The 14,334-nt window shown below is 40.8% G+C and overlaps 2 protein-coding genes across 2 annotated transcripts in view; both read left to right on the forward strand.

Annotated features, from left to right (window-relative positions):
* AXDND1 (axonemal dynein light chain domain containing 1) overlaps positions 1-14,334 on the forward strand; it is a 150,171-nt gene that overhangs the window by 52,445 nt on the left and 83,392 nt on the right. The window contains exon 12 of the mRNA XM_075541353.1: positions 1,264-1,384. Within this exon, the coding sequence (XP_075397468.1) occupies positions 1,264-1,384 (121 nt within the window). The remainder of the gene's footprint in view (positions 1-1,263; positions 1,385-14,334) is intronic.
* On the forward strand, positions 7,320-7,658 carry LOC142437239 (stannin-like). The gene has a single exon (XM_075540490.1). It carries the CDS (start codon positions 7,407-7,409, stop codon positions 7,656-7,658), a length of 252 nt encoding a protein of 83 aa, XP_075396605.1. The 5' UTR covers positions 7,320-7,406.

Consider the following 14,334-nt stretch of genomic DNA (forward strand, 5'->3'; position numbering starts at 1 on the left):
AAAAGAATAAAGAATGTAAATTTGCGATTTCCTCATTGAGCAGCTACTCAGCCACAACCTTAGAGAGAACCCTGCTTACCATGGCCATTTTAACAACTGGTTTGCTGAACTCAACAAAATAGTAGGTATCAGTTCTGGCCAACCATTCGAACTGCCTGAATCCCACCACTGAATATTCATCTATCACCAACAGCATTTTACTTCAAGATAGATCTTGAAATATATATATATTTGACAATGCAATGCCATTCCTCTTGGATTTGACGTTCTTGGCATAGTAAACCATATGCCTCTCTGATTGAGAATGGGCAGTACTAGTCCATGGCAGCTCCCTGATGCTGAAATATGGATCTTTATGCTTCATTGCAGCTTTTGATAACTTTCAATTTTCCTAGACTCATACTTTGTGCATTCCACATTCTCATTCTTAGTATATGTTTACAGCTTTTCTCATTTTGAGTTTTATTTTGTATAAGTAGAAACCTCTAAGTAGAATAAGACTTTGGAACTTGTATATCATGGTTACTAACTTTGTTAGAAAATTTCTACATCACTGCCCTTTAATTCTTAAAGCTATCATACATCTCATATGAGGGAGTACTTAAAAAGATTGTGATAAGTTTTGATCACAGATGAGCTCTTGATTCTCAGTAAAGCATCAGGGTAAGTTAGGAGGAATAGGGATATTCTGGTAGTTAAGAAAAGTATAATTATACCTCAGTTTTGGGTGTTTGGAAGAGGATTTTAAACATCTTATTTTAATGATACATAATTTTCAAATATGGTATCTCACAATTATGCACTGTGTAATCACTCAATAACTAATACATGAGGAAGAAGCTTAGCCATACTATCATTCTACTACTGCAATTTTTACTTATAATTTTTTATTTAATATAGTATTATATTTTGGGGATACTATATTAAAATTCTAGTGAACTGAAAAAGAAAGCATAAGATAAAATATGTTTAGAGCAGGGAAAATATATTAAACCTTTACTAAGAGTTTTGTAAAATTTTAAAATAAATGTTGTTTTTCTCTAATTTCATTGTCCATACAATTGTATTAGTGTATCCAGAAATAATATAATAGTTCTTATGGCATTATCATAACATAAGAAATTTTGTGATAGCATATGTTAAGAAATTATCTTACAGCAATTTTTAAGGGAGCAAATTTACTGTTTTAGAACATTTTATTTGAAATTTTAAAATTATTATTTTTTTAAATCTCTATATAACTGTTTCTTAATTTTCTTTTAGAATTGTAGAAGAATACCATGATTTATATACATTACAAAGAGGAAGAATGGAGAGTGATATTAACCAGTTAATATCAGAGAGGGATATCTGGAGTTCAGCCACGTATCAATTGGCTTTAAAGGTTAGTTCCACTGGACTCATGTTCTAACTTCTTTTTTGACTACATAAATAATCTAGAAAAAAGTCTTTTAAAATGAATATATATATTATATATAATCATCCAAAGTTCTTTTATGGGCCTCTAAAAGGGAATGATAAATTTTCTTTAAAGCAAAACAGATTGTCCCTCTATTACTCAATTACCCAGCTATTGCTAAATTAAGGGCTCTTTTTCTCATCTGAATTTATTAACGTGTAAGCAGGAATTCTTTAAAAATTTTTTAAATTTAATTAATTTATTTTAAAAATCATTTTATTGGGGGCTCATACAACTCTTACCACAATCCATACATCTATCCATTGTGTCAAGCACATTTGTATATTTATTGCCATCATCATTCTCAAAACATTTGCTTTCTACTTGAGCCCTTGTTATTAGCTCCTCATTCTCCTCTCTCTCCCCACCCGCTCCCTCATGAACCCTTGATAATTTATAAATTATTGTTATTTTGTCATATCTTACACTGTCTGATGTCTCCCCTCACCCACTTTTCTGCTGCCTGTCCCCCAGGGAGGAAGTTATATGTAGATCCTTGTAATCTGTTCCCCCTTTCTACCCCACCTTCCCTTCACCCTCTGGTATCGCAACTCTCATCACTGGTCCTGAAGGGATCATTTGTCCTGGATTCCCTGTGTTTCCAGTTCCTATCTGTACCAGTGTACAACCTCAGGTCTAGTCGGATTTGTAAGGTAGAATTGGGATCATGATAGTTGGTGGGGGTGGTGGGGGGAAGGAAGCATTTAGGAACTAGAGGAAAGGTGTATGTTTCATCATTGCTACACTGCACTCTGGCCGGCTCATCTCTCTTTCTCTCTTTTTTTAAAATAAATCATTTTATTGGGAGCTCTTATAAGCAAGTATCAGTTGTATCAAGTACATTTGTACATATGTTGCCATCATCATTTTCTAAATATTTCCCTTCTACTTGAGCCCTTGGTATCAGCTCTTCTTTTTTCCCTCCCTTTTCCCTTGATAAATTATAAATCACTATTATTTTCATTTCTTACACTGTCTGATGTCTTCCTTCCCCCACATTTCTGTTGTTCACCACCCTAGGGGGGATTGATTTATACTTCAATCATTGCAATTGGTACCCTCTTTTGCCCCCTTTCTCTCCCACCTTCCCCCTGCCCTCATGTGTGGGATACCAACCCCCACAATTGAACAGGCCCAAGGGGCGGTTGTCTAATTGAGGGGTAAAATTAAAGAGGCATCAGACAAGGTGAAGCATGCAATTGCTCCTGTCTTGGATGGCCATGATCTCAACAGCCACATCTGTGCAGAGAGAGTGAATATATTTCCAATCTCGGCTTATATACACTTAGGGACATACAAGACCCCCTAATTATATCATAACAGGACGGCGTTGTACCATAGGCATACGTGAAACAAGAAGGGGAACAAGCTAGGGGTGTATATGCAATAGGAAGGGGAGGTACTAGGGGCATACATGTGACAAGATGGGCAGACACTAAAGTCAAGATGGCAACCTAACCTTGGTCCTCCCTGAGTTGGCTTGACCTTGTCTTTGGGCTCTCCTTCAAGGAAACAATCTACTATCCTTATTAGAAGGGAGTGCGCCCCACGTAGGGTGGGACAGACTATAGGGTCTAATCACTCTAGATGGCTGATTACGCTCAGGGAGATAACCTCCAAGTGTATACTTATTGACCATGTGTTAGCAAGCAGCACTTTAGGTTTGGCATATACTATGGGGGGGCAACCTGGGGAATAAGCTTTCTGTTTCCCACACTCATGATATCGCTTCTCCCATTATTGTTCGCGAGGGGTTTATCTGTCCTGGATTTCGTGTGTTGAGAGTTCTTATCTGTGCCAGTTTACATGCTCTGGTCTAGCAGGATTTATAAGGCAGAACTGGGGACATGGTAGTGGTGGGGAAGAAGCATTAAAAAACTAAAGGAATGTTGTGCGTTTTGTCTATGCTATACTACACCCTGGCTGACTTGTCCCTTCCTTTTGAGCCCTCTGTGAGGGGATGTTCAATTGTCTACAGATGGGATTTGTGTCTCCATTCCAATCCCCCTCATTCATATTGTTTTGGGTCTTCTGATGCCTGATACCTGATCCCATCAACACCTTGTGATCACACAGGTTCATGTGTATATGTAAACATATTAATATATAATGATAGGGATATAGGTCTATATACATGTATTTATATGTTAAGTATTAAGGTAGCAGACAGACATTGGACCTCTACTTAAGCCATCCCTCAATGCAATAACATTTTGTCTAATAACCTGGCATTCTGTGATGCACATGCATTCCTGACACAATCACTGAAGAAAAAAATGAGTTCACCAGCCAATGTGGTGACGAAAGCTGATGGTGTTCGGCTATTATTATATAGCATATGGGGTCTTAAAGTTTTGAAGTTAAATAAGCAGCCATATAGCAGAGAAACAAAGAATTCTTTTTCTGTTTCTAAAGAAAATGCTTAACTTTAATACTAGTAATAAACTAAGAGCTGTGGTTCTTATTTTTACACAGTATAGCCCCCTTAGGATTATTGGATTTTACACTTTTGTTCTGTTGCCTTGGTATTCAATATGACAAATGAGTTTATTTATGATGGCTTGCAGACCATTATAGCAATGCTTTAGGGAAATAGCAAAATTCCATGATACATTATTTCTATAGTAAAATTTACAAAACATTTGCCATTATAACCATTTTTGTATGTAGAATACATTTTATGTATAAAATATTTATGTTGACCACGCTGTGCAACATTCACTACTGTCCATTTCCAAATGTATTCAGTAACCTTAACAGAAACTCAGCACTTGTCAAGCAGTAACTTCCCCTTTCCTTCCACTCACCCATCCCTGGTAAACACTAATACACTTTTGTCTGTGTTGATTTGGCTGCACCAGATATTTATGTCCGACTTACTTCACTCAGTACAATGTTTTCAAAGTTAACCATGTTATAGCATATGTCACAGCTTAACTTGTTTTCATGACAGAGCAATGCCATTGCCAAAACTCCTTGCCATTGAATTGATTCCAACTCACAGTGCCCATACCGAGGATTTTCAAGGCTTTAAATCTCTATGGGAACAGATAACCTCCTCTTTCCCCAAGCCCCCACCCCCAGATCAGCTAGTGAGTTTGAACCCTGTACTTTGTGGTTAACAGTCCATAGCTTACCCTATAGGGTTCATTAATATTCCTTTTTATGCATATAACATATTTTGTTTATCTGTTCCTCCTTCAATGACTGCTTGGGTTGTTTCCTTATTATTATTTTTTGTGTGTATGGCTATTCTGAACACTATAGTGAACATTGGGTGCAATTCTCTGAGTTCCTGCTTTCAGTTCCTTTGGATATATACTTAGGTCTAGAATTACTGGATCATATGTTAATTCTCCACCACTTGTCTGTCAGTTTGTCGTACTATGTTGGCTTGTGTGTTGGTGTGTTGCTGGAAGCTATGTCACTGGTCTTTCAAATGCCAGCAAGACAAACCAAAGTGAACAGGTTTCCTCCAAGTTTCCAGACTAAGAGCAGACTAAGAGAAGGAATTGGTTGTCCACTTAAGTGGAATTAGCCACTGAAAACCTTATGCACAGTGTGGAAACCTTGTCAGACCCTGAGCGCCTAATGAACAGGAGCAGAACATTGTCAGAGATCGTGCTGGAGGACAAGCCGTTTAGTCGGAAGGCTCTCAAGGCGTGATTGAAGAAGGGCTGCCTTCTCACAGCAGTCTACCATGCGACACGACTGGAATATAGCTCTGGGAGGAAGACTTTGACATCTGTATTTGCAGCTGGGGCACAACTCACTGTGATAAGAAACATCTGCAAATCTCTACTAATAATTGGAACTTGGAATGTATGAAATATGAATCTAGGAAAATCGGAAGTCATGAAAAATGAAATGGAATCTATAAAGACCAATAAATATCCTCAGCATTAGTGAGCTTGGCCATTTTGAATCAGTCTGCACAGTGGGTGCAGAGTCGCTTGGCTCCAAAGTCAGTGGAAACATGGCAGGCAGCGGCAGTTCTCATGGTCAGTAGCAGAGGCCCATTGGGTAGAAAGGTCAATGGGTAGAGAAAGAGGAAGGTTCGCAGTGTCCCCTGCTACTCGTCCAATCTTATAAGAAGGCCACTTTTCAAGATTTACCTTCTTTACAGGATTTACAAGCCTGTTTGTGATAGGATTATTATCTATCTGCCTTAAAGGAAATTCAACCAGTACAAATATTCAAATTTATGCACCAACCACGAAAGCTAATGATAAGGAAATTGAAGAATTCTATATTTTCAGTCTGAAGTTGATCAAACACACAATCAAGATGTATTAATAATTATTATTGATTGGGATGCAAAAGTTGGAAACAAAGAAGTACCCCTCCCCCCCCAAAAAAACTATACCAAACTCATGCCAACTAGTTTGATTCTTACTCATAGTGACCCTATAGAAGAAGGTATAACTGCCCGTGTGGGTTTCTGAGACGGTAACTCTTTACAGGAATAGAAAGCCTCATTTTACTCCTGAGGAGCAGCTGGTGGTTTTAAACTGCTGACTGTGCTTAGCAGGCAAACTCAATACCACTGTGCCACTGAGGAAGGAACAGTAGCTGGAAAATATGGTGTTGGTGATAGAAATGAAGCCAGAGTGGAGAGCAAATGCCTTGAGAATGATTGGGGCAGGGAATGTATGGATGTGCTTTATACAATTGATGTATGTATATGTATGGATTGTGGTAAGAGTTGTATGAGTCCCTAATAAAATGTAAAAGAAGAAAAGAGAAAAAAATGATTATGGCAAAGACTGTACGGATGTGCTTTATACAATTGATGTATGTATACATATGAACTGTGAAAAGAATTGTATGAGCCCCAATAAATTGTTAAAATCTAAATAAATAAATAAATAAATAAATAAAAGAAGATCCTCAAAAAAAAAAAAAAAAAAAGAAATGAAGCCAGAGAACACATGATAGAATTTTGCAAGACCAATTTATTCATAGCAAATATCTTTTTTCACAAGAGAAAAGCTTGTAGTTAGTTCAGGGATCGTTTGCTGGCCGCAAATATCTTTTTTCAACAACACAAATGGTAACTGTACACATAGACTTCTTCAGATGGAACACACAGAAATAAAATTGACTGCATCTGTGGGAAGAGATGAGGGAAAAGCTCATTATCAGCAGCTAGCTAAAATAAGACTAGCAGCTGACTGGGGAACAGACCATCAATTGCTCATATATAAGTGCAAGTAGAAGCCGAAGAAAATTAAAACAAGTCCACGAGAGTCAAAATACAATCACCACAATTTCAAGAACATTTCAAGAAGGAAGTTGCTACATTGAACACTAATTACAGAAGACTTGATGAGCTGTGGGAGGATATTTTTTAAAACAATTTATTAGGGCTCATACAACTCTTAAAGCTGTGGGAGGATATTAAGAACATCCTATATGAAGGAAGCAATAGGTCATTAAAAAGGGAAGAAAGGAGATCAAAGCGGATGTCAGAAAAGACTCTTTTCAATCATGGAGTAGCTAAAGCAAATGGAAGAAACTATGAAGTCAAAGAGCTCAACAGAAAATTTCAAAGAGTAGCTTCAGAAGACAACGTATAATATCATAATGAAATCTCCAACGATCTAGTTAGAAAAATGACAAAGAAAGAACAGGCTTAGTATATCTTAAACTGAAAAAAATTCAAGCCTCAAGTTTAAATATTGAAAGAGTAAAAAAATTATTATTGAAAGAGTCTGTGGGCAAAATATTGAATGATGCAGGAAGTATTAAAAAAGATGGAAAGGGCAGAGCTGGCTCCAGCGTCCGGACGGTGCGCGGCGCCGGGACCGAGTGGCGGGCGGAGCCGGGCCCTCGGGCTGCTGCAGGGCGAGCGGCGACTGCGGGCGGCGCCATGGATTCTGAGGTCCAGCCTCACTGAGCCGGTCCCAGAAGAGCTCTCTGTGGCAGAGCCCCCCAAGAGCCCACCATGTCGATCGTGGACCACAGCCCCACCACAGGCGTGGTCACTGTCATCGTCATCCTCATCGCCATCGCTGCCCTGGGGGCCCTGATCCTGGGCTGCTGGTGCTACCTCCGGCTGCAGCGCATCGGCCAGTCAGAGGACGAGGAGAGCATCGTGGGTGATGGCGAGACCAAGGAGCCCTTCCTGCTGGTGCAGTACTCTGCCAAGGGGCCATGCGTCGAGCGGAAGGCCAAACTGACCCCCAATGGGGCCTGAAGTGCATGGCTGAGCTGGGATACGAGGCAACGACGGGTGGGGTGAACCCACCGGCGCCCTGCTGCCCAAGAGGAAGGGCTGACACCTGCTGGCATGGCCTCAGTCGGCTTCGTCATCGCATGCACTGACTCCCGGGGTCCCGGTTCCCGGCCAGGACCTGCTGGCCACGGGCATGCCCCAGGCCTCCTGGTGGGCCGCCCATTGCTGGCAGTGGGCAGTCCTGACCCATCGGGGACTCATGTCCCTGAAGTGCTTTTGTTACTTGAGTGTTTAGCTGAGCCTGTGTTTAATGGCGCAACTACTGTAATGCGTGAACTAACCAACCTGTGAACTGTAAATACGCCCCCAAAAGCACGTGTTCAATTACCACCCAGAGAGCACCTGGATCTGGTTTGACTCCAACCAACCTAAGGGACTAAGATGACTGGAGTCCAGACTGTGGGGAGGGCTTTAGACTTGGAAGGCCTCGGTTGCATTTGCAGGGCCCGGTACATGTGTGTGTATGTGAGCGAGTGAGTGAGTGTAAAGGAAGTGCTGCATTAGCTGTGAAGCTGGGGTGCGCGGGGATTTCTGCTTGGGTAGCAGTGGCCGGAAGGACCGTGCTTGCTTCCTTCCCAGGTAGCTTCAGTCGTGAGGCTGGTTGCTGTTGCTAGTGGCAGGACTGCAAGGAAGCCACCGAACCTGCCCGGGAGCCAGTGAAGGGCACATCCAGTGGGTCCCGAGGGCTCCCAGGACTCCGGTGGCAGAGCAGTTTCTTGCCCCTTCGGCCTTCGCATGCCGAGTCCCCGTCCCTGCCCCCAGCTGGCCCTCCTCTGCACAGGCTTACTGCATTGCTTTGTCTTCATAGATACACCAGAGCCCGAGCTGCTCCTGTAGTCTAGAATCTAAGTGGCCTGGGAGGAGTTTTGTAATTGTTTGGGTTTTGTATTTGATGTTTCCTGCCCTGGAAGGGGGGGGTTGTGGTTTGAGGTTTTTCCCCTCTTCTCCTTTTCATGTGTTCTCATCCATTCTGCGTGTTACCACCCACTTGTCAGGTGGTGACTGTTCTCACCATCCCTGTCCCTGCATGCAGGCCAAGCGGGAGTCTGGGCGGGGGCCCTGTGTAGCATGTGCTCGGGCCTCTGCTGGTCAGGTAGCACCTTGGGAGCCCATTTAGATGGTGGATTCCACCACTGGTAGCATCGTGGGAACCATTGTGTGTAAATGCATCCTAGGTAGAAACAGGTGGCCGGTCCCCGGCCAGCATCACGGCTAATGTGTGCTCAGAGCCAGATGTTCTGGTTCTGTCAGACCCAGGCGACACCCTCTAAAACCATTCTGACCAAGCCTGCCTTTCAGAACCCGAGGGGTGTGGTAGGAACACTCATTTGAGCAGTAGACACCTAATTTGGGACATGGGGCAAACATGAAGCGACAGCTTAAAGGGGCCCATTAGGCAATATGGGCTTAGGTGGGACACCTGACAGGGAAGGCAGATTTAGAGGGCCTGTGAGCCAGGCTTCCCATGGTTAGCAGAGTGGGCACCCCTGGGGTGTCTAATCAAATGCCACCGTGGCGGGACCCTGGCTTCCAGCGTGAGGAGGTATACCGGGTGGGGATGGCCCAGAGGTCCAGCAGTTTGGAGTACCTCTTGGGGTGTGGGGTGAAGCCTGCTTTCTAATGGAGGAAGCTCAGAGGAGTTAGGAAGGGCTGTGTGACCTGAGACCCAAGGTTGTCCAGTGATTGGTCCCAGGCCCACCCTGAGGTGGGCACCTGCCAGTGAAGTTTCATTTTCTGAAGAGCATAGCATTGCACTGCACTTTCTGGGGTTATCCCCCGGCTGCTGCTGGCTGCAGTGTTATCTAGGCCCATCAGAGCTTAGTGTGGGGATGGGCCCCGAGGGGACTTTGTAGATGAAGACCGAATGCCTGCCAAGCTGGTAACACACTGCATGACTGTTATAATGGCTGTCATTTGTCAAAAGTGGCTCCCCCCCCCACGGGGACACTAGAGCCACTCTCTTCAGGCTCAGAACAGTCATGACCCTTCGTGATTCTTCCCGGATTGCTGACCAGCCAGTCAAGACCCAGTCCTCCCATCCATGAGCCACTGCACGAGACCCTGTGTCTCAGCCACCTTCCAGCAGGCCACGCTCTGTCCTGTCTGAGCACCGTGTGTGCAATAAGTGGGAGGGGTGCCATCCTACTCAACAAGTTCCGTCCAAGTGCATTTTATAGACCACTGAGAAAAATCTTTATTTACAATAAGTTTCAATAAAATTTGCATAAATACATTCCCCCCCCCCAAAAAAAAAAGATGGAAAGAATACACAGAGTCACTGTACCAAAAAGAGCTAGTCAACATTCCACCATTTCAAGAAGTAGCACAGGAGCTTCATGCTGCACTGAAAGCATTAGTCAAAAACAAGGCTCCAGGAATGCTAATTGAAACCAGCTGATGAAGCACTAGAAACACTTACTATTGTGTACCAGGAGATTTGAAAGACAGCTACTGGGTCAACTGACTATAAGAGATCCATATTTATATCCATTCCAAAGAAAGGTGACCCAATAGAATGCTCAAATTATAGAACAATATTATTGATATCATGTAAGTAAATTGTTTGCTGAAGATCATTAGATGTAATAATGGTTGCAACAGTGCATTGACAGGGAATGCCTGAGGTTCAGGCAAGATTCAGAAGAGGACGTGGAACAATGAATGTCATTACTGATGCCAGACAGATCTTGGCTGAAAGCAGAGAATACTAGAGAGATGTTTACTTGTGTTTTATTGACCAAACCAAGGTTTTTGACTGTTTGGATCATAACAAACTATAGACTGGAGAATAATGAGAATTCCAGAACATTTCATTATGCTCATGAGGAACTTATACCTGTATCAAATAGAACAAGGGAATACTGTATGGTTTAAAATCAAGAAAGGTGTACAACAGATTTATATCCTCTCACCATACTTACTCAATCTGTATTTTGAGCAAGTAATCAGAGAAGCTGAATTATACGAAGAAGAATGTGACATCAGGATTGGAGGAATGCTTATTAACATCCTTAGCTATGTAAATAATACAACCTTGCTTGCTAAAAGTGAGGAGAATTCGAAGTACTTGCAGATAAAGATCAAGGATTACAGTTTTCAGTATGGATTACAACTCAATGTAAAGAAAATCAAAATCCTCACAACTGTACCAATAGGTAACAACATGGCAAAGGGAGAAAAGCTTGAAGTTGTCAAGGATTTTTGTCTTGCTTGGATCCACAATCAATGCGCAGGGAAGTAGCAACTAAGAGATCAAACAGCTCATTGCATTGGGTAAATCTGCTGCACAAGACCTCTTTAGGTCTTAATAAATGGGAAGTGTTGAAGCAGGTTGGTTACTTATATGATTAAGGTGTGCCTGATCCAAACCATGGTATTTTTAATCACTTAATATACAAGTGAAAGTTAAATATTGAATAAGGAAGACCAAAGAAAAATTATGGTGCTAGCAAAGAATATTGAAAGTACCATGCATGGACTGCCAAAAGGAAAACAAATCTGTCTTCGAAGAAGTACAGCCAGAATGCTCTAGAAACAATGATTCAAGATTCCTTCTCACATACTTTGACTTGTTTTCAGGAGAGCATAGTCCCTAGAGAAGGACATCATGCTTGGTAAAGAAGAAGGGCAACACAGTGGATGGACTGACACAGTAGCTGTACAAATAGACTCAAAGGAGCAATTGTGAGGATGGCACAAGGCTAGGCAGTATTTCATTCTTTTGTACATAATGCCTCTCTGAATCAGAACTGACTTGTGCACCTAACAACAACATTTTAATTCCATTTTTAATTATTTAAGGAACTACCAAACTGTTCTCCATAGCGTTTGCACCATTTTCCAATCCCATCAGCAGTGCAAGAGATTCCAATCCCTCTACAACCATGCCAGCACGTCTCATTTTTCATTTCCTGAGGAAAGCTGACCTGGTGGTGATGGTGGAGGTGTGGAATCTCACTGTGGTTTTCACATGCATTAGACTAAAAGCGAATGATCTTGAACATCTCTTGTGCTTATTAGCCATTTGTAAATCTTCATTAATGAAATGTCTATTTAAGTCCTTGGCATATATATACATATATATATGTATATAGTTGTGGGTCTTTATATTCTAGATATTAAACCTTTATCAAATAGATGACTCCAAAATACTTTCTTCCATTCTGTAGGTTGTCTCTGCACTTTGTTGATAAAATCATATTTTGATACACTTATGTTATTAATGTGGATGAAGTCCAATATGCGTATTTTGTTTCTTACTCATGCTTTTGATATTATTATATCTGATAATCTTTTGTTAAAACTAGTTCCTTACCCATATGTTTTGTTCTAAGAATTTTATGGTTTAAATTCTTACAGTTAAGTCATTGATATGTTCTGGGTTAATTTTTTTCATATATCATATGTGGTATGTATCCAACTTCATTTTTAGCATGTGAAGATTCTGTTTTCCCAGTACATGTTTTGAAAAATGTAGACTTTTACCACTGAATAAATAGACTTTAGTCAGCAACCAATTGACCATAGATGTGTTGGTTTATTTTTTAATCCTCAATTCTATTGTTTTCATCTATATGTCAGACTTTTTGGCACCACCAGACTACTTTGATTACTATAGGTTTATATTATGTTTTCTAATTGAAAAATATGAGTCTTTCTACTTGGCCCGAGTTTTTAATTGCTTTGGCTACTTTGGGTCATTTTCAATTCCATATATTTATATATGAAAAAATATATATTTTCATTTCTGAAAAGAAAGCTGTTAGAATTTTGATACTGTGCTGATCTGTGGATCATTTATTTAACTAATAAGATGAGAATCTTGAACATTAAAACTATAAAACTGTGCTGAAAAAAGTTAAAAGACATTCTATATTTATGAACTGAAAGGCTTACGATGCCAGTACATTGTTAAAGTGTCAATATATTTATCTTAAAAAAATTAGTTGAATCCTTTTGCCATCACAGGATCTGATGCTTTTTTGCTGTTTTTCCTTCAAATGTTATTTCTATCTCATTCCCTTTCTCTTCTCCTTCTAGAATTCTCATGATATATACATGCATTTATACATACATATACACACACAGACACACACACATATATATTAGTTTGCTTCATGTTGTTCCACAATTGCATCAGGCTTTGTTAGTTTTTAGTTGTTCCTTTTTGGTTTTGTCTTTATATCACCAGTGTGGGTTGCCTTGTCCATGACTTCACTGATAGTCTTAGTGAAGGGGAGGGAGGGCAGAAGGGAGAGAGGAGGAGGGACGCGAGAAGAGGAGAAGAGAGAGATTGATCTCAAAGAAATGGCTCATGTAGTTGTAAAGCTGCCAAATCCCAGTTCCATGGGTCAGACATCAGGCTGGAGGCTTATCCTGATCACGTAGCCACAGGAGCTGGTGGCACCAGGCTTCTAGCAGGCTGTGTTGATGTTAAGTGCCATTGAGTCAGCTCTGACCCATAACCACCCTGTGCACAACAGAACAGACCAGTGCCTGGTCCTGTGCCATCCTCACAACTGCTCCCACGCTTGAACCCATTGTTGCAGCCACACGCTATGGAGGTTAGTTACTCCAGGTTTGGCAAGTAAGATAGTAGGCTAATGGGTCACAGGTTACGTAGGGCAACAAATCCCCCAAATGACAGCTAACACGCCAGGCAGCTGGCTTCAGTCCCAAGAACCAGCGATTAGGTTATGAGAGTTGAATGCAGGACTCACAATGAGGAAAAAGCAAGCTAGCTTTGCTGAATGTCTGTATATAGTTTTGATGTAGGCCATAATCTGAGGAAACACCCATCTGAACTGATTGGTTGCTCATAGCAACTCTCATAATGGAAGTGATTATATTGTATCAGCTATCATCAAGGATGATGGCTACATCATAGCTGCCAAACCAAAGAATCATGGCTCAGCGAAATTGACACAACCTTAACGATCACACTGATTCTTTGTTCTTCCAGCTCAAATCTAAGTTTTCAGTCCCAGTAATTCTGCTTGACTCCTTTTTTATACTAGTTGTCTTAATTAATATTCTTTTTGTTCATGTATCATTTTCCTGATTTCTGGTTGTTTGTTTTCATATAGTACTTGTGAATGTGTTTGTTTTATCTAGTATCTAGACTTCCTTAGAGATGATTTCTCGTTTTTCCTCTTGATCTATTGAATGGGCTACCAGTTTCAGTATTTTTGTATATTTTTAAAATTTGTTTTGCCAAATCTGGTGTATTAGACCATTACAATGTGTTAGCTCTGAGCATCTGAGTGGCTTTCTCAGTTTCCTTATGTGTTCACTGCTTTTTAATGCACTAATTTCTGAAAGAAACTTTTAATCAGGCTTCTCCTTCAGGTCTTAGGATTTAATTGTCTGCTTCAGTCACACTACTTCAGTCATACTACTAGTTCTAGGCAATTAAGTGGGTGGGGCTCCAGTGTTTTCTCACCACTTCCTCTCTTAACCTTCGTGAGTTCTTTTTTTAAAAATTAAAAAATATATATTTTATTGGGAGCTCTTACATATATCATAACATTCCATCAATCACATAAAACAGTATTGTAAAATTGCTACCACAGTCGGTTTCAAAACATTTTATTTCTTTCTTTTTACATAGATGGCATATAATATTTTTAAAATACCA

Source organism: Tenrec ecaudatus, chromosome 1, assembly GCF_050624435.1.
Source record: "Tenrec ecaudatus isolate mTenEca1 chromosome 1, mTenEca1.hap1, whole genome shotgun sequence".
Lineage (NCBI taxonomy): Eukaryota > Metazoa > Chordata > Mammalia > Afrosoricida > Tenrecidae > Tenrec > Tenrec ecaudatus.

Bases quoted from the DNA above. Each gene is read 5' to 3' on its own strand.
- LOC142437239 (XM_075540490.1), top strand. From the start codon at position 7,407: ATGTCGATCGTGGACCACAGCCCCACCACAGGCGTGGTCACTGTCATC.